The 21,587-nt window shown below is 33.1% G+C and overlaps 1 protein-coding gene across 1 annotated transcript; it reads left to right on the top strand.

Moving 5' to 3' along the window:
- Nucleotides 1-9,787: 9,787 nt before the first annotated feature.
- LOC132615433 (uncharacterized) lies at nucleotides 9,788-10,972 on the top strand. The gene is made up of 2 exons (XM_060330036.1): nucleotides 9,788-9,947; nucleotides 10,451-10,972. Exons 1-2 carry the CDS (start codon nucleotides 9,930-9,932, stop codon nucleotides 10,673-10,675), a joined length of 243 nt encoding a protein of 80 aa, XP_060186019.1. The 5' UTR covers nucleotides 9,788-9,929; the 3' UTR covers nucleotides 10,676-10,972.
- Nucleotides 10,973-21,587: the final 10,615 nt, after the last annotated feature.

Here is a 21,587-nt window from a genome sequence, read left to right as displayed (position 1 = left end):
GGATAAAATTACTAATGAGCTATGACCATGGTTTAGAGGCTGTTTTAGGTAAACAAATATGACCCTTGGATCTGGAAGTGTACACGTGTAATTAGATTAAAAGTTCACTGGACCAAATGGACTAAAGTTTAAGCAAACATAAAGAGACCTTTGCACTTGTGACTCTAATAAATATGCTATGACCTTTGCCTACGTACTTACGTAGCTATAGAATTATAATATTTCTTTCTTTTTACAACATACCAAAAAGAATATATTGTATGTATAGTTGGACAGAAGGAATATATAGTGTGAATAGGTTAATGTATTGAATGCCTGAGCTTTCTTGTGTCAATTAAGGTTGAACATGATCTAATAATTATTTTCAGCAGATAAAATTATTTTGCATCAACAAATTAATAGAAAATACTGATATACAGAAGATTAATGAATTATACAGGAGCAATAGATATTGACTAGTCTAATGAATTATACAGGAGCAATAGATATTGACTAGTCTAAGATTATGACGTAATTGATTGATCGATTAAATCACTTGATAAACCCCTTAAAAGAGACATATGTAAATGTGTCGATATATCTATGGATAGTTCTTGGTGAAAATATCAGCAGCGCAGCTTAATAATATATTGATCTTTAGACTTGCAATATACTAGCTCAATCACTGGTACTTCAATTTTCTTTCAAATAAAATAAAAGATACTTCACTGCAATGTGTCTTGTTCCAACATGGTCGAGAATTTTAAGTGTCTGAAATGATGCTCTTTAATTACTAACAGTTAATTGTCCAACGTCCATAATTCAAGAAAAAGAAGCAGTCTAATTAGATTAATGTTTCCTCAAAGTAGGACAATCTTGGAGTAGAAGTTTGTTACGTTGCTTTTCTTTATCCTCTCTCTCTCTCCCCCCCTTCAAATGCTCATCATCACTTTCAAATAGTCGGATCCGCATTCTGTCTCTTTGTCTCTGTTTCTCCTTCAAAACCACCTCTGATTTGTTCTAAAATGTGGAAGAAAAAAAAAACGAAAATAACAAATTTCGCAAACACTTCCTGAAAAGTAATAGACTTATTCATAGCTTTCCATGGTTAACATATAAAATATTAATAAATTTTTAATTCGTAAAATTCCATCTCAGCAATCTAAATATACAATTACCTCTTAAGATGCTCGTAGACGAGAAAAATCGAAAATTTGTTAAAGCGAATGAGGCATTAAACAAGAAAGAATCTTCCCGAGGTTCATAAAATATGAGGTGTTGAAGAACCACTTGTTACTCGGTTCATAATGTCTGAAGAGTTAACTATGATCACTTCAACAAAGCAATGATCTTGATAAAATTTACAAAAAAAACAAAATTGTAAACAATGTTGGAGAAGGAAATAATTTGGTTAATTATCCCTAAAGTTAGGGAATAGTTTTGGTTAGAGTATAAGTAGGATTTTACTTTCCTTAACGTTATTTACTCTTCAATAAATTACAAGGTAAACATAATACTTAAAAATTTATTGAATTTACCTTTAAGATTACCTGATGGTATAAAAAGTTTGATACACTGACAGTGCACCAAACTTAAACACACCATTTAGAATGTGTCCTTATTTTTAAAAATTGTGCAAATATAATCCTTGAACAAAAACATTAGACTGTCGTCTAAAGTTTACGAAATTTTAGACCGCGATATAATATTTCCTCATAAGACTGTCGTTAAAAATCCCTTAAGTTGTAGGGATATAGTATCTCAGTTGGTTGGCTACCTGAACTTTCACCTTATTGGTGAGGGTTCGAATCCCCATACTGTAATCCCCTTCCCCGTTTCTTCTTCTCCTACCCACAGTGTAATTAAAAAAAAAAAAAGTTGTGGGAGAAATAAAAAGATGACTAAACCATTTATTAAACAGTTCTTCCAAAAAGCTATAATTGGTTATCGTTTCCCAAACCTTAAATATTAGTGGGGTAAAATGGGATTGACTTTAAAAATAAAGGTGATATTATCAATATTTCACATAATGTATCATTTTCTTAATTAACCTATATTATCAGATTCCTGTTTTAAATAGAAAGCACTTGTTTTATTAATTATAAATATATGAACATTTGCGAGAATTGGTGTTACGATTTTTTATTTTAATTTCCATCCCTTCAGAATCTTGAAAGGAGATCAAGACACTCAGAGAGGTCTATAAGGATGATTGGCTCCTGTTTTTTTTGGTAGGTCCAGAGGAGAATTGGCTCTTGAGAAAGTTAAATTGACATTAGTTTTGCTGTTGATATGCGATTCGTCTATAGCAAAATTTTGACATGTCCACGAAACCCTGCAAAAGTGGATTAGAAAAAATCGAGATGGCTGTTAATGAGAGGATTATTTTATTTGGACCAAGTACGCGAAGTCTTCTTTTTTCCTTAAATTCTTTTACAAAAATTCTCCGAAGCTTGAAAATAACGTTGTTATTATTTTAAACTGATTTCCAACAATAAGACCATGATGTCCTCTGAAAATTAAAACCTAACAAAATACAAGTTCTCATAAAGATGAATGCAAATATTGTTCAAAAATATTTTCTTAAAACTTAATTCAAACACATACCGTTTTTCTAAAATTATTTTAACAAAAATATTTTTAAAAACTTAGAAACCGAATCCAAATGCTACTACCTAATAATAATAATTTTTTTTTGGGGGGGGGGGGGGGGGGGGAAGGGGCGGGGCGGGGGGTTTGGCGTGGGGGTTGGGGGGGCGGGAGTGGGTCAAAATGTTAAAAATAAAACTTGAGGCCAAAGTGTTAAAAATAAAGTTGAGGGTCAAAGTGTCAAAATAGAAACTTTTGAGTAAGTTCAAAAACCCTTAATCACTAATCAAAAATCATCACTTCCACTCAATAATTAAAACTTAAGTCACCTTCACTAAAAAAAAAAAAACTTAGGAGTCACTATAATTAAAAGCCCCGTAAAACCCTGCACAAGTGGATTAGAAAATATTGAGATCGCTGTTAATGAGAGGGTAATTTTATTTGGACCAAGTACGTGAAATCTTATTTTAAAAAAATTTGATTCTTTTACAAAAATCTCGAAACTTGAAAATAGCGTTATTATTTTAAACTGATTTCCAACAATAAGATCCTGATGTCCTCTGAAAATTAAAACCTAACAAAATACAAGTTCTCATTAAAATGAATGCAAATATTGTTCCAAAAATATTTTCTTAAAACGTAATTCAAACACATACCATTTTTTTAAAATTATTTTAACAAAAATATTTTTAAAACCTTAGAAAGCGAATCCAAATGCTACTACCTAATGATAATAATAATAATAATAGTAGTAGTGGAATGAATAAGATTGCACCAAAAATAGAGGTTATAGACATAGTACCCACCTGCGAAGAATTTCAATACTCCCTCGTCTCATAATAAGTGTCACCTTATTCAAATTTTTTTGTTTCATAATAACTGTCACCTCAGGATAACAATGCATAGATTAGTTTTTTCCATCTTTGCTCTTGGATAAAAAATGACAAGTTTCTTTATTCAATGCCAAAAATTATATTCACAATGTCAAATTTTGAGTTTCACGCGAAAATGAAAGTTTTGACCTATGAAAGATAGGATCGGGAAGAGGCAAAAAAGTAGTAGTACTCTAAAAATGATGATGGTTGGATCCCAATGCCCAAAGATGAACTACATCACGAGCAAAAAATATTTTTTTTTACATAAGGGTAATTTGGTAAACTTTATACCTCATCATTGGTTTCTTAATATGCGTTTTTTTGGCTAAAGTGACACTTATTATGGGACAGAGAGAGTACTATCTAGTCATCTTTAGCCTATTTATCTTATTTTCAGTTAGAAATTTCACTTTTTATGAATGATTAGATATAAATATTTTTGGCTGATCTGTTAGAATAATTGTTTTTTACATTTTTTCTGTATATAAGTTAATCTCCCTAAAAGAATATATACTCCATTAATGAAAATGTTTGGTCAAAAGATAAAAGATCAAATGTACATTTCGACAATTTCTAGGATAATAAGCAGACAAAAGAGCCATCAAACTTTATGTCTGACGATGTGTAAACGGTCCAATTGGCACATATATTAAGAATTAAATTACCTCTGGGTCCCAGCATGTTCAAACTTTTTCCACACACTACTGTTTTCTTCAAAATACAATTGTTTTCTTCAAGAATTGACATGGTACCTATCAACAAAAAATTTATCATATCCTTGAAGAAAAGGGACGATGTCTTGCTAATTAAGTACTAAGTAGGATATTGACATGCAGAAACAACATCATAACTTAAATTTTATTATTTATTTTATTCGCACGCTTTTGTATGACGATATGTAAGTGGTAACTAAATAAATGTGTTAAAACAGTATGAATTTATTTATTGGCTAATTAAATAAACACTTATGAAAATAAGCCATCTCATTGCCTTCATTTCGTGAAGTGCATAACTTGTGTCAAACCCCTAATTCACAATAAAGAATATTAGTTTATTTTAATTGCTAACAAGTACTTATGGATTCTTTGGGAATTTAAATGCTCTTGAGGACAGTAGTGTTTGTCCATTTGTATGGCACTGGGTTAAATTATACTTACTACTATTTAATAATCTTTTCTTGCTTTTACTTGGTACTATGATTAGAGACGTATAACACACGTAAAGTCCTTATTTTATGCTTAAAAATTATGGTCCAAATTCATTTTGATTGGTATGGGTGTATAGCACGCTTTATTTTTCAGATTACCATATCAAATTTATATAAAAAATTATTTATTGCCGTGCTCAAATTTTTAGCTGATAATATAAAAAAGTTACACATTCTTCGTGCCCAAAATTGAAATCGAATTATTATCACTTCCTCCGTTCTACGTTTCTTTTGAGCCAAAGATCTATCATAAATAGCCTCTCTACCCTGCAAAGATAAAGGTAAGGTCTATGTACATCATACCCTAAGGTCTATATACATCTTACCCTTTTCAGACCTTACTTGTAGAACTATATTGGGTATGTTGTTGTTGTTGTTGTATTACTTCCTCCGTTCAATTATAACATAGTTTGACTTGATACAAAGTCGAAATTTAAGAAAACACAATTTTTTTTTTAAACTCATAATAAAAAATATGTCATAACATTTGTGTGATTTAGCCTTTTTGTAAGAGTGAAAAGGAATTTAATTTAAATTATTTGCAAGTATAAATTTATATTTTCTTTAACGGAGTAATAAAGTCCCAAAAGTAATAGCAGTAGTCCCTCAGTTTTAATTTGTTTGTCTGATTTTGACTTGACACAAAATTTAAGAAAGTAAATAAAACTTCTCAATCTCGTGCTCTTAAATTAACCTTAAACTAAAAGTATGTAAAATATATAAAAATATCATCTAATCTTATGATTTTAAATATACCGTGTGAAAAATTGAAATTAAAAGGTTACAAAAAACAAAAATATTTTTTAGACTGATGAAAATAGAAATTAAGACAAACAATTTGGGATAATGTAATAGGGGAGGTCCATAGGTCACATGAAGTAACAACTAAAAGGCATCTAAACGTTAGGTAGGGACCTATCAAATTTTAACAACTTTATAAATGGCGGTTTCTATTGGGCCAAATTAAATCAAAAGTGGGTCCCACATCAGGTGTTTAGGGAATCAATGTGCTTCTGTGGGGCCCATTTTAGGACGCTAATTGATCATAGTTTTGTCGATAGGGAAGGGCCCATTAAGACCGGCCCAGCCGCTTCTCCAATGAAAAATTATTATCCCTGCCGACGAGGACGAATGAAACTGTTACATGAGAATTTCAAATACTAGCTAATTTAAGAAAATACTCTAATTATTAAATTGTATTACTTATGTTGTATGAGGCGGAGAGCTGCCGAGCTCGCATGTCCAGAACATGAGAGTTACGGAAATGAAGATGCTGAGAGAGATGTGTGGACTTACTAGGAGAGATATGATCAGAAATGAGGATATTTGTAGATCATCCAAGGCACATTAACATGGCGTACTCCTCCTGTTCGAACCGGGGTTTGAAACTAAGCTCCTCCTCAGGAGGATAGATGGGGCCTTTTGTGGCTTTAGCCCGCTTCTTGTTACCTTGTTACTAAAAAAATGGCGTGTGTATAGAATGGGATCAAGGCCAGTAGGTCGGTTCTCTCCCGAGTATCATTAGTGAGTCCACAAACTTTTTTGAGAAAAAAGAAAGGGTAGGCTCGGGGACCCCTAATATAATAGAATTTGATCACTCCTCTCATGCGACAAGATAGAAGTGGCCTCTGTGACGGACAAGATGCGGGAAACGAGACTGAGATGGTTAGGCATGTTCAGAGGAAATGCACAGACACGCCAGTAAGGAGGCGTGAGAGGCTAGCGCTGGAGGGTTTGAAGAGAGGTAAAGGCAGACCGAAGAAGTACTGGGGCGAGGTGATCAAGCAGGATATGATAAGTCTTCAACTTACAGAGGACATGACCCTAGATAGAAGGGTGTGCAGATAGATGATTAGGGTAGAAGGCTAGTCTTGAGTAGATATGAGTTTTACTTTTCCTTACCAATAGTATTAGTATTATTTTCGTCATTTTTTTTTATTATTTTAGTACTCTCGTTAGGGGTGTTCATGGTTCAGTTTAAGTCGGTTATTGATTAAAATCATAATCAAACCAATTTAGTCTGTTTTTAAATGTCTAAAATCATAATCAAACCAAATAAAATAATAATCACCGGTTTGGTTATTGTCGGTTTGGTTCGATTTTTCGGTTTATGATTGGCAGCCATGAGACTTATCAGTAAAACATTAAAAAGTTGAAAAAGACATGTCTTTTTTTGTTTGTTCAAACGATAACGTTTATTTATAATTAAGGTGAAACATACATCATAGAAACATTTTCACTATTAGTGATAGTGTAGTACTTAAGTTACCCAAAGTTGTTAAACTATTACTTATAGAGCTAAAAACTAATTTAGTAGTGGCTGCACCATTTTTGTCATCTTAATACACATATCTGGAAATAAAGTAGAGCATATGAGCTTTTAGTTGTTGTCACAAACATACATATTAATTAAACATAAAGACTACCTAAAATTAAAATGAAAATATATGAAATAAAAAAACTTTGTGTAATGATCCCAAACTTTGAGGCAGTACTTGCATTTTGCCCTCAATTCTCCCATTTTATTTAAAAAACTTTGTGCAATGATCCCAAACTTCAGATGTTTTGCCCTCAATTCTTCTTTTTAAGAGGATTACTCACGGATGAGGTATTAGGGCATTACCATGTACTTCTTATTTGTGTTGCCTTGATTTTTCTTACAATCCTGTTATTGTTACTGCATCGGTTTTCATTAATTGTTGTACATCTGTTTTACTTGAGCCGATGGTCTATCAGAAACAACCTCTCTACCTGCAAAGGTAAGGGTAAGGTATGCGTACATTCTACGCAAAGGTAAGGTTATGGTCTGCATACATTATACCCTCCTCAGACTCCCTTATGGGATTACACTAGTTATGTTGTTGTTATTATATTAAATTGTATTATGTGATAAGATGATGCCTTTTAAAATACAGTATTGGTTCTATAATTCAGTATAAGACCAACAATGCAATATGAGAATGAATGTTTGGCGGCTAAGATTCAACACACCCGGAAGATGAATATCTTATAGGCGCGGGTACTCGGTAAGATGAATGTATGCTCATATGTACAAGATTAGAAAAATTAGAAATAACACATTTCAAATAAGGTTCAAAAGTAGCACGCATGGAGGATAATATTAGAGACATCATTTGAGATGGTTTGATCATGTCCTGAATACCTCCTCATGACTCATGCATCAATATGTAGTTGTAAAATCATGATAAGTGAAGGTAATGAAAGAGAATGAGATAGACCTAAATTAGAAGTTATTTTAAACAAAATGATGTATCAGTGAAAATTTATATAGTCAACTTCAACTTATTTAAGTAGGCATTTGGCCATAAAAATCAAATATTTTTCACTTTATTTGAAATTTTAAAGTTGGAGTGAGTTGTGTTTGGTTATAATTTTTGCAAAGAATATTTGGTTTTAGGTGTTTTCCAAATTTCAAACACAACTTCAAATTGTATTTGAAATTTTTATGACCAAACTATGAATTCCAAATAAATTAAAATAATTTTCTGAAAATAAGTGAAAAATTCTAATGGCCAAACGGGTCCTTAAAATTAAGGTGTTATTGGATCAAAATTTTTGAATTTGAAAAATTCCGCACAACGTGTAAATTGCTTCTAGATGCTTAATTACTTCACTAATTTTAACTTGAATAACATTACCGCTACTTAAACTAACACATCAAGAAAGTGATTAAAGAAAACAGTTTATCAATAAAGTAGAATAAAAACAAATTAAAGGAACGTGAAAGCATGATACCTGATAATCTTTTTCACCTTACGTGTCGTGCAGTGTATGACCCAGAATAAACAACTTGAGACACAAAAAAATCAAAGATGTAACAGATGTCAAAAGCAAATGGCTTAGACAAATCTATAATTTCTAGAACATGAATGCATCACTAAAAAAAAAAGTTAGAATTGATTCTCAATCCTCTAAGTAAATAACTTAACTTTCAACGAAGTGCATCACTGAACCTTCTTGTAGCATGAATGTCAGCAGGTAATATTATACAATTTTAGAATATATATATAAAATACCTAGTTTTACGGAGAGTTCATGTGCCAAATTTGATATGTAATTCTCCCTTGATTATAGACCTTGTATTTTATGAGTTAGTTTGTTCTATATGTCACGAGTTTGAGCCGTGCACTAATGCACTAAGATAGACCGTGCACTAATGCACTAGGATAGACTTTTTATATCACGCTCTTTAAAATGCGGCCTGTTATGCTTTGTACGAGGGTTGTCCCCTTTCTTTAATTATTTATTTTATGAATCTTAACTATTTAACACCTCTCTATAAATAAATATTGTTTATATAAATTTTCATAGTCTTTAACACTGCAAATTCGTGGATTATTCAAATTTTGAACTTATTTCTCTTTAATTCCTATTATATACAGTAGCTTTTATGTATACGTAATTAATGTGATCTCTCGAAATAACATTTCAACTATTACGTTAATATACAGTAGCTTTTATGTATACATAATTAATGTGATCTCTCGAAATAACATTTCATCTATTACGTTAATATATTTTCCGCTACTACTACAAGAAAGGACATGAATCTAATTAACAAACTTAAGTTTTATTAAAACAATATCATATAAAGTGGAGCACGAAAATATGTAACATCTCTAAAAAAAAAAGTGAAGGTCCTCATCTTAAAAACAAAAACAAGAGAAAGCAACTATGATAAAGTTTGTTGAATCATTTAATTTTAAATTAAAGTATACATAGAGACGTAAACACATTGACAACTATCCTAATTTTGTTTTCTTTAGCTTTTCGCTAGTATCACTATACTTATTTTGGGGTCTATTAATTTGAGTTTGCATTGGCAACTGGCAAGCCCTATAATGGGAAAAATCACATGTTAATCTCTTATTAAAAGTGATTTTATTCTCAAAGTTCGAACTCGAAAATTTTAATTAAAAATAAAAAAATACTTACCACTCAATTACAAATTTCTTTCGTGTCCCTTTAATGTCAGTGATATGAGATGTCATTTTGTGTATTTTTTTCGTTTTATTTTTGGGGTTAAACATTTTGTGTAGCTTTCAAGATTCTCTCCTCTTTTTCTATTTGTTAAAGTGTACCATTCCTCAACTTTCCATTAAATTATTAATAAAGTCGATGTTGCTCTCTCTATAAATGGCGCCCTCCTCTGGTCATTCTTCATCACCAATCTCACAACCAAAGCACTTGCAATTTAGTTATTTCCCCTTTAATTCCTATTTTCTGCTTATCAAGTTTAATTTATTCCTCCTCCTCCAATGGCAAGTGTTGATGAGGTACTTTATGTTGGTTTATTTACATATTTTCCTCTCTATATATTTTCCATATTAAAACCTAGCCTTCTGATAAGATCAGCTGGCTAGTTCCACTTGTGTATGTAAAATACACACGAAAATTGTTTCATATATAGTGAACTTTCACTAAAATAAAACTTAACATCAGTAGACGTTGAATTAATCAACTTTCGCCAAACTTATCGGATTGTTTAAACTTTGGATAAAAAAAAACAAAGAAACATTAATTCTTTGATTACTTTGGCTTTATTATCTTAAAATGATTTAAAAAGCAGCACTCTCTTGATTTCTTGAAAAAATATATATTGGTGATCTGATCCCTTTACCTGATCATCAATCTAAGCTAGTGGATGACAGATCAATATTTTCTTGGGACTTAAGTTATCGATCTATACTTATAAAGAAACATAACCAGTGCATAGAACGTAAACTCGTTTTCTTATACTACTTTTGTCATTGATGAGATCTTTTTTGTGGATTTTAAGACTGCAGCAGCAGCAGCAGCACAAGTAGTAGAGCCAACTCCTGCAGCAGAGGCACCAAAAGAAGAGCCAATAGTAGTAACTGAAGCTCCACCAGCAGCAGCACAAGAAGCTGCTGCTACTGAAGAAGTTAAGCCACAAGAACCTGGTGTTGAAGGGAAACCAGCTGAAGCTGTTGAGGAAAAACCAGCTACCACTGAAGTTCCAGTTGAAAAGATAGAAGGATAAATAGAGAGTTTACTGTTAGTGAATCGTTATTGTATTATTATGCTTTGACAAACATGCATGTTTGTTTCTAAGCATAATAAGGTTTGGTTGTGAGTGGTGTTGTCTTTTTTTTTTGTTTTTTTGTTTACTACCAGCTAGCAATTACTTGAGAGTGCTAGCTGCTTTTGGTTTTAGAAAATGGAGAGGGTTGGTTTTTCCAGTCCTAGATATGGATGATCAGTTTGTCTGTCTACTCACTTGATGATGAAGATGAGATTTGATCTCTGCAGTTGAATAAGAATTGCCTTCTTCTTTGAATTTGCTGTAGTAATGTTGTATGAATGTGTTCAACTTCTTGCTCTATCTTTATGCTATATGGAATAATAATAGTATCTATTAAAGTTGATAGAGTTTCTCCATTCACAAGATTCGAATCAGTCCTTTGGTTGTCCTTTTCTTGCAATCTTTTTTGTTTTTGCATCTTTCTCCCATGTATTCCCTTTAAGTCGACAAACCAACTAAAGTACTTCATAGATGATAATGACATAGCCTTATGAGGAGCAAATCCGTGAGATTGATTGGGGGCCAAAGTGAATCTTTTTATGGACTTGAGTCGTAACATCTGTACATCTTCACTACTCATGATTTGACGGAATTCACCCATAAAATTGAGGGATCGCATTTATCCCAGGTTACTCTCATTTTTTGATATTACGCAAAACAGAAAAACATTGTGGCCACAGATTCATGCAACGACCTTCTTGAGCCATTGGATATGTCAGAATATATTTCACAAAAAACGGTGAATATTGAATGACTAAACTTTCTTGTATCAATTAGGTTTGATGATAAAATAGCAACACATGATCTAATTATTACGGCCAATATTGAAAATGTTGCTATAGGGTAACATTTTTCAGCAGATAATTAATACTTTCATCTTAATATTGTAATCTTTGTGTTTCTCACTCTCTTGAAGAATGTTGTCACTAGTGTATCAAATCCTTCAAAAGGTATACTTCTTAAAAATCCGACACGAGTTAGAATTTAAATGAAATATAATATATTTTGAAAATTCATTAATAAACTGATAGTTTGAAACTAAAATATAGTTGATTGATTGATTGAACTATTTCATATGAATAAACTCCTTTAAAACTGTGGCCATACATGTGTCCGTATGTCGTCCCACTAATTGACTTTATGCTTTTTCCAGCATTATTATGTGTCCAGCCTAATAGAATTGGGTGACATATATCATGCGGAGATGATATGATTTAATTAGACATAGTTGAAGTGAAATGTGGAGTAAATTAAGCCGGAAACTTTGTGCAAAAGTAGGGTACTAAGATGCACCTATTATATTTCCTTCCTAGTAAAAACGGAAAAAGGTCAATGTTACACTATGACTTCATGAGAAGCCAGAAAGGTTTACAAAAATATATAGACACCCTCAGCACATTGAAAGGGCCAAGGGGTAAGTAAAGAAACCAAATCGGAGAGGACACACTCACATGTGTAAAGAGACCGATTCAGGACTTTAATGTGACAGGTTAAAAATATTTATGGACCGAATCTAATATATATCCATCATCTCCATCCTATAGAAACTGCGAGATCACCCCAGGACGCCTTTGATTCATGAGTCACAAACCAATCATAGAATCATATTCAATAAGTAGAATGCTTTAGCTGTCCGCTCTTAGATTGAACAGTCAGAGTAAGGAAATGACAATAACTCGTTCTTAAAGCAAATGTTCTTAAGATAAAAAGGTCGAATGGAAAGGGAGAAATTAAGCCTTTTTCGTTCCTGGTTCTCTTCTTCTTTCAAATTTCTTAGCACCGAATTCAATATATATATTTAAAAGTATGAGTTCAAAAAATCTAATACTTATTGAGATTTTGTTATTTTTCACATACACGTCTATATTTCGTGTGGGAAATATTGTAGCACGCACTAAGACAACATCGCCACTGTGATATCCAAATTATATTTAATTTGAATAATCTCACATCTCTTTTGCTATTGTATCACTCCAATTAGTAATAGGTTAATGTGTTCGTTATTTGGTTCTATAGTTTTTCTCACTGCGTGATCCTATACAAATGGAGAAGCACTACTGGTTAGAGGCGAATTCGTAATTTCAAATATAACATTTCAACTAGCTTCCTAAACCATCGATTAGAAGAAATTTTACAAAATGGTGGTTTATAAAACAATCCGCAAGCAATATTCTTTAATCAATTTAGGTTGATAGTAATACAAATTACAATACATCAGCAATATTCTTGAATGCAATTGGGTTGATATAAGATGACAACATGGTCTGATGGAGTCAGTGAAAAGATAATGTTAATAATTTTAGGCAGATAAGTCGATATAACAACACTAATAAACCTCTAATTAGCAGCTGCCATATATGCTATGGGTTGATGTCTCAATCCACTATCTTTTTGCTTTTCTACACAAAATTGCCATGTATTATATGCCGTGGCCGGCGAAGTTAGGTTCAATTAAATCCCTTTTGTCAAAAAATAAAAATGTTTATATATAGAGACGGATTCAAAATTTGAATTTACGGCTTCAACATTATATTAATCAGTGTGTCCTTATCCCACACTGACGGTAAGTCGCTTGAATTTCAAATTATTTTAGCCAAAAAAAAAAAAAAGAAGAAAAATGTACACCATCATATCACTTATTTTCCTTTGCTTGAAAAAAAAAAAGAGGAGAGAGAAGCAGTACCTTGTTTTCCATTTGATCTAATCGACAAAAAATTATGCTTTTACTTCTTCACGCTCTTTCATGAAAATTAGAAGGAAATAGAAATTTTAAACTAATTGTTCGATACCATAAAACAAATTATTTTTTAATTTTATTAATATACTAGACGGCTTATGCCGGTGCTGTGCACGGGCCCAACAATTTAGATTATAGTAGTTGTCTTTGAATAATGATTATATATATATATAGAGAGAGTATATATTATGTTCAAAACACGATTAATATAACATTGTAGTTTGTGCTCCGTATCTAAAATTTTATTATATTAATGTTTGTTACGAATACAAAATCGGCAAATTTATTAATATTTTTAAAAGAGAATACTTGTTTAAAAGGAAACTATTTTCCTCTCTTTGAGATAAAATAATAGTAATATTTAAGCATCAGTTGATACTTTCAATTTTAATTCGATTAATTTAAAGGTGTAAAATACTTATTATTTTTTTATCAAATTTTGATTTGGATAATTCTAATTCAAATTATTAAATTAATTTTACATGTTTAAAACGAAACAAAGTAGAAATTGATTTTTTATTTAAACGAAGAAATACTATTTTTTAATTTTTGGTAAATATTCTCGGTTTAGCTCATTTTACTTGTCATGTTGTCTTTTGCATGGTTTTTTAAGAAAACGTCGATTAGAATTATAATTTAACTAATTTACCTTATTCATTATTTGATCTCCATTTGATATTTTTTTTACGACATTAATCTCTTTTCACATTTATTAGAGTAAGAATAAAAATAAAAAAGTAATTAAATTCTATCTTAATTTAAAATATACATATTTTAAGTATATTTATTTTAGTAAACATAACAAATAAATGACATGGCGGAATAGCAAATACAACAATTTAATATCTAGATTAGATCTCAGGCTAATATAAAAAAAAAATTGTATGGTTTGACTACTTAACCTTTTGAAGAAAAACAATTTCATTTGCTCCCACTAATGGATTGATAGACATTTTTTTTAATATGAGATTCACTTTTTTTTTTTATATTGCTTGATTTTGTTAATATGGGGTCCACTTTTTTTTTACCGTGAGTTTGGAGATGGTGGGTTTCACTTTTTTTTTTATATTGCTTGATGTTGTTTAATATGAGGTCCACCCTTTATGGGGTGCACGTTTTTTTTTTGGACATTATTAGTTTGTACTATTTTTATGCATATAATATATATACATATACTATGTTCAAAACACGATTAATATAACACTGTAGTTTGTGCTCCGTATCTAAAACTTTATTATATTAGTATTTGCTACGAATACAAAGTCAGCACTTTTTTTTTAACATTATATTTTTTTTAATATGGGGTTCACTTTTTTTTTTTTTTTTTTTTTTTATATTGCTTGATTTTGATAATATGGGGACCACTTTTTTTTCCATGAGTTTGGAGATGGTGAGTTCCACTTTTTTTTTCTTTTTTTTATTGCTCGGTGTTATTTAGTATGGGGCCCACCCCTTTTTTTTTAAGGGACAACAGATGACGAAGCATGGGTCTAAACCTTATTTGTAATTTTGCATGATGGTACGGGGTCGCCTGGTGCCCCATTTTGCATGTGATTGATGGTATGGAGTCGCCCGGAACTCCCTAATATATGTCAATTTATTTGTGATGTTTGTTGGTGTTGTTGTTAGTGGTTTTACACCAGATATATATGTGGCATTAGTCATAATTATAGGGGAAACTCTGCCCAAATTTTGGTAGGCTAAGAGATTTGTTAAATCGGTTAAGGTTGTCACTGTGTTCCTCCTTGACCACACGAAGAGTTGTTCTTACGTTCGAGGACGAACGTTATTTAAGGGAGGGAAAATGTAACAACCCGATATTTTCCAAGTGAATTTTAAAGTTACGTCCATAAATATAGCTTAATAGTTGTAACTAGTTTCATATTATAGCAGGTACTCATTATATCCATATAATAGGTATATATATATATATATTGTTGAGAATATTATCTGTATGATATAATATTTTAGATGATGAATTAATTAAAAGTAAATTAGTGGGCCAGGCCCACTACTTCACCACTAGTCACATTAAGGTGAAAGTTAGAATTCAGAAAAATCACTACTCTAGTATTAGCCTTAAAAGGAAAAAAAAAAAGAACAAGGGAAGGAGAACCGCATAGGGTTTGCAGTTGCTTCCAAAATACAGCAGTGAAGTGAAAATTCTTCTTGAGTTAAAAGAAAAGCATCAGGTATTTATGTCATTAACTCTTAGGATATAAAAGTTTCTATGTTGCAGTGATGTGTTGTCTAGTGTGATAGGAATGACAAAAATCTATTGGGAGTAATGATTAAGGGGGTCCACATGATGGTGCTAATATGAAGAATTGTAGAATTAAGCATGAAAAGTTAGTTTCAAAAGTGTAAAAGTAGCTATTCTCTTCGGCATATTTCGTAAAGTGCTTATTTTTTTTGGGGTTTCGTCCCTTTCTTCTTTCTTCCTTTCTTTATTTTTCTTTCTTTATCTTATAATTATTTTCCTAATAATGCCAAATGGTATACCCATTATTACTAGCTACACATACATCATTCAAATTATTTATTAAATTTTGCATATAGGAAAAGTTAACGTGAGGATTACAGTGTGCAATTAACTGTATCTATATATATATATATATATATATAGTTTATTTATATTCAACTGCTTATTAGTGGTCTTGAATTATAGTTTCTACCTTTTTAGAAGAATTATGGAAATTAGGTAGAATGTTGAGATTTAGTTCTAAACATAAAATTATAGGATTAGATTTCCTAGACTAATTTAGACCATTTATTTATGTATTTGGATAGATTGAGGCTATTGGTGATTGTTTGAAGATTTGACACTTCAAGAGAGTTGCGTTCCGGTTATAAGGCAAGTGAGGCTTTAAACTCTTAGTTTACTTGTTTTTCATAAAAAGCATAGGGTTTGTGTTGTATGTATGCATTTAAACCATTTAGTTCGTGTGAGTGGGCAAGCATGATCTAAATTGGATAATTTCCAAGTTTCTAAAGTAATGACAGTATGAGTCCTTTTGCGTAATTTCGCTTAACTAGATACTATTTATATAAATGTAAAGTGTTTAGAAGTGGTATTGAATGGATGTATGTTCCACTTATCATATCTTTATAGGGGCATACTTCCACAGGTCCCATTGATGTTCAGTGAGAGATAGATGCTAGAATTTTAAGTAACCCGGGTAAGATGGGGGTAAATAATGCCCTCTCCGGAAGACGGGGTAAGACATAGACAAATACGTACTATGTCCCGTGAGCATACATTCAGATTCAGTGTATTTCATGTATTGCTCGTCCGGGTAAGATGGGGGTAAATAATGCCCTCTCCGGAAAACGGGGTAAGACATAGATAAATACGTACTATGTCCCATGAGCATAGATTCAGATTTAGACTATTTCATGTTTTGCTTGGTTGTGTTTCATGATTTTAGCTTTAGCTTCAGTGTTTGTATATATTTAATATACTTGTATTGTGTAATTGCTTTTATGCATTATCAGGGATTTCAAAGACTTGCCCCAGGGGTAAGCTGAGAGTGTCGATGATCTTGCTGGGTCTTTTAGACTCACACTTGTTGATGTTGTATGTGTGCAGGTGTGGTTAACGGTGACCAGGTAGCCGATACTTGATTCATTCCAGCTTTGTTCAGTCCAGTTTAGTAGAGGTGAGCCACCATTAGATCATGGCGGCCTCTTCTTCTTTAGTTGACTTAGTAGTATTCCGAGCTACGTCTCGTACTTTTATATTCAGACTAGCAGTTCCATGACTTAGACATTTTTATGGGGTTTATGGGCAAGACTCAGTATTTGTATTTCGCTTCCGCACTTTTCTTTATATTATGAGACTTTGCGTATTATTCATTTTATTCGTTAATTTTCGCATGATTTGCTTAGAGGGTTCGCCTTATGGGTAGAAGCTCGTCAGGTGTCCGGTCACAGCCTGAGTGTCAGATTTGGGTCGTGACATCCACACACCAAGAAGCCTCTAGAATATTCTCCACTCTTCATCCACAAGAAACTAAAGGAAATTGATGATCAACTTCATCAAACCAACAAAAATAAAGAGTGTGAAGCACATTAAAGTCATCTAAGCCAATAAATTTCAAGAGAAGTGAACTAGGGTTTTGGTGCAAGAAGAGTAATACCACTCAAGGCTTGTTCCTACAATATCTAAGGTAAGGTTTATGATATTTTCATGATGTTTAAGATATTGAGAAGTTGAAACACTTGGATTGTAGAAGAATATAGAGAATGGGTCATAAATGTGAGAATAGTGCTATTGTTGAGTAGTAGTTGGAATGAATCATGAATATGGATATGTTGTGATTATAAGTAGATTATGAATGACATTTAGAACATGGAATGAGCATTATACGTGCAAGAACGTAATAGTGAATTATGACCATGATTATGGGGAAATTGAAGTGAAATTGTGAAATGTGGATAATGTAGATAAATGATGGTTGTTATTTATAATATTAGGAATGATGTTACGAATGTTTGGGAGTTGATATGGAATATGGAGGAAGTCATATAAACAAAGAAAATGCTGCCCGATTTTCTCCAGCTTTAGTAAGCACGTTCTTATAATCATTTAACTAATGTTAATACGAACTCCCTTGAAGGTAGGGATGCGAGCATTGAAGGAGAACGATCAAGCGGTAGAACAGCTAAAGGAAAAGGTATGTAAGGATCCAAGGCATGAATCCTATGATATGATATCCCCTCCTTCTTCATGATTTTTCCTACATATCAAAAACTATGAGTCAACGACTATAAAGAAGCTTCATACAAGATAAGGAAAAGAGACACGTTACGAGCATGACGATATTGATTATGAATCTAAGTCTAGGAGTCCTAAAGCTCATGAATGACGTTCCTACGAGGATGGTGATCCTTATACGATTCCTATGATATTATTTCCCCTACCCCCTCCATGACTTTCTTACATTCCGGGAACTATGAGTCAACATTGATAGAGATCTTCTTATAAGACAAAGATGAGGAATATGTCATGTATGTGATAGTAATGATGATAATCTGAAGCCTAGAGATTCTAAAGCAAGGAGCGATGTCTATGAAGCTAATGATCCTTACGTAACTTCTAGGATATTATGTTCCCTACATTTTCATGGCTTTATTATATTCTGGAACTAAGAGTCTATGTTCATAAATAGCCACGTGAGATAAAGATAAGATACATGTTATGAGCACGATAATGAGGATGATAAGCTTAAGTCTAAAGATTCTAGAGTTCATGGTATAATGTTTCTACAAAGCTAACGACATTAACTATGATCTATTGGTGTTGTTTGTTGTATACACTTACCTTATATACTAATTCCTTCAAGGTGAGGCAGAATACCTATGAATGCTCCATAATGTAATCGGGGGTTCTCGACCTTATGTCACCCCGACATTGTTATAGGTTGTCCATAAGCCGTAATGCATGTCCTATGACCAATGTTCCGCAAAGTTACGAGTCTATGTTCATAGAGGATTTCATATGGGACAAAAGTAAGAGATATGTGTTACACCTCGGAAATTTTTCGTTAGAATGTGCAAAATAGACTAATAAGGATAAAACGTGTGTGTGGCATTTTGAAGGCGAGTAATAAGGTCCCGTAGATTGGTATCGAGGAGTTGAACAACTTTTAAGAAGGTTCCATAAGGATCGGAAATGAAACAAAGTCAAGAAAATAAGATTCAGTGAACTGGGAGTATACGGTCCATTATACGGACCGTAAAAGTGTTTTACGGTCCATTATACGGACCGCAGAAGCGTCACAGAAGAGACTGACTGAACCGTCAAAGTGTCACAGAATGAAGTTGAGGGAAGATCAGTTTTACGGTGAATTATACGGACCGTATAACAATTATACGGCCCGTCAAATGGATCGTCAAATGGTCACAGAGAGGGGTGATCACTGAGCCCATTTTTACGGTCAGTTATATGAACCGTATAACGAGCCGTATAATGGCATCGGGACTGAAGTTGAATTATAAAAATAATGATCCAAGGTTTTCATTTCCCCTTTCTACTACACGATCCTCTCTCTCTAGAATATTCTACACCCTTCCAAACCAAGAACACAAGTTAAAATCTAAGATCTATTTCATTAATTCACCACAACCTAGTGCAAAAACACATCAAAAAGGGATTATCTGAGCCAAGAATTTCCTAAAAGGAGGAACTAGGGTTTTGTTGGAGTGAAGTATTTCAACTCAAGGTTTGTTCAATCACCATCCAAGGTATGTTTCATGACCTTATTAAGTTATTTAAGTGTTAGAAGAATAAGAAAGATTGAATTGTAGAAAAACATAGAAAAATGGGTCTTGAATGGGTGAATAGTGCCACTATTGAGTGATGATGGAATTAAATCATATAAGCTGAAGTGTTTAGGTTATGAATATGCTAGAAATGATGATTTTACCATGAAATAAGTATTAAAGGTGCGAAAACACGATAAAAAGCTATATGGATAAATGTGGGAAAATTGGAGGAAAATGGTGAAATATGTTGAGTTGATATGAATGATGGTTGTTGATTGTAATGTTGTGTATATTATGGTGAATGTTGGGAATGGATATAGACGATGGGAAAAGTAGAATAAACAAAGGAAGTGCTGCCCAATTTTCTTTAGAAATAGCGATGCGTTCTTATAGTCCACTAACTAACGATAATTCGAATTCCCTTATGAAGGTAACGACGCGATATTAAAGGAGAGCAAGTGGACGATATTTTAGCTAAGCGACCAAGGTATGTGAGGCTAGTCCTTTTCTTCAAATGACATGAATCCCATAGCATAAAATCCTTTTCTTTCCATGAGCTCTTATACTCCGAAGATTTAGAAGCCTATATTTTTGACCATCTATATGAGCTAAGAGATACGATATGATAATGCTAAAGTGATGATTATGTCCTCATTGTCTACACTCACCTCATGTACTAATTCCTTCGAGGTGAGGCAGAGTGTCAGAAATTGCTCCATAAAGGGATCGGGGGATCACGACCTTACGTCACCCCGATAGAGTACAGATGATCATGAGCCTACGCATGTATTATGATGAGATAAGCATATTTTCAAAGTATATGATGATAAGTATTTTATGTTAAGCATGTCATGATTGCATTCACACCGGGCCTAGTTGGCCGGGTAGACACCGCTTAGGCGGGCGGCTATACGGATACACCATGACCCTCTTGGGCATGGGCAGACACCACTAGTGGGCGGCATGAGATGGTACCCCGGGCGCGGGAGGCCTGGACGCGGGCTTATATTATTGATTTTCACACCGTTCCGACCTGGACGGGCAGCTTGCATGGTATGCATATGTGATATGATAATGAGTATGAGTAAGACAGCATGCATCATCCTTCCTATGATTATGATTCAGTTCCATATGTTCAAATTGATGTTCATTATGTTGTTATTGTCTCTCTCTTCATTATTTATGCCTCTCATACTCAGTACAATGTTCGTACTGACGTCTTTTTCTTTGGACGCTGTGTTCATGCCCACAGGTAGACAAGGAGGCGAGCTAGTTCCAGATCCATAGTGGCAGTCAGCTGTGGAGAGCACTCCATTGTTCGGAGGTTCTTGTGATCTCTTTTGTGTATGTACATATGTATCCATTTTGGGCATGATGGAGTCTTGTTCCGTCCAGTGTACAGTATGTCAGTAGAGGCTCGTAGATGCGCAGTGTAGGTTAGATGGTTCCACAAGATATTATTATATGCATATACTATTTTGATAGATGTATGGCAAATGTATATAAAGTAACTATGTTTCTTTGTAAAGTATGATTCTCACATGTTTCGTCTATATATTCTGAAAGGAGTTTTTAATGAGTAAAATAAGTATTAAGAAGACCGGTGCTCGGCGGTTAGCCCCGGGTACCCGTCGCGGCCCCTAGCCGGGTCGTGACAAAAGTGGTATCAGAGCAGTTCGGTCCTAGGAAGTGTCTACGAGCCGTGTCTAGTAGAGTCTTGTTTATGGTGTGTAGCGCGCCACATCAATAAACAGGAGGCTACAGGGCATTTAGGAAAATGACCATCTTTCTTTTCATAGATCGTGCGATAGAGCCGTGTGTAGGATTTTATTCTCTTCTAAAAGTGCGTTATGATTTCAGAATGCC

This window comes from Lycium barbarum, chromosome 10 (assembly GCF_019175385.1).
Source record: "Lycium barbarum isolate Lr01 chromosome 10, ASM1917538v2, whole genome shotgun sequence".
Classification (NCBI taxonomy): domain Eukaryota; kingdom Viridiplantae; phylum Streptophyta; class Magnoliopsida; order Solanales; family Solanaceae; genus Lycium; species Lycium barbarum.
Note: the sequence above shows the minus strand (reverse complement) of the source record. Positions and strands in the feature narration are given on the sequence as shown.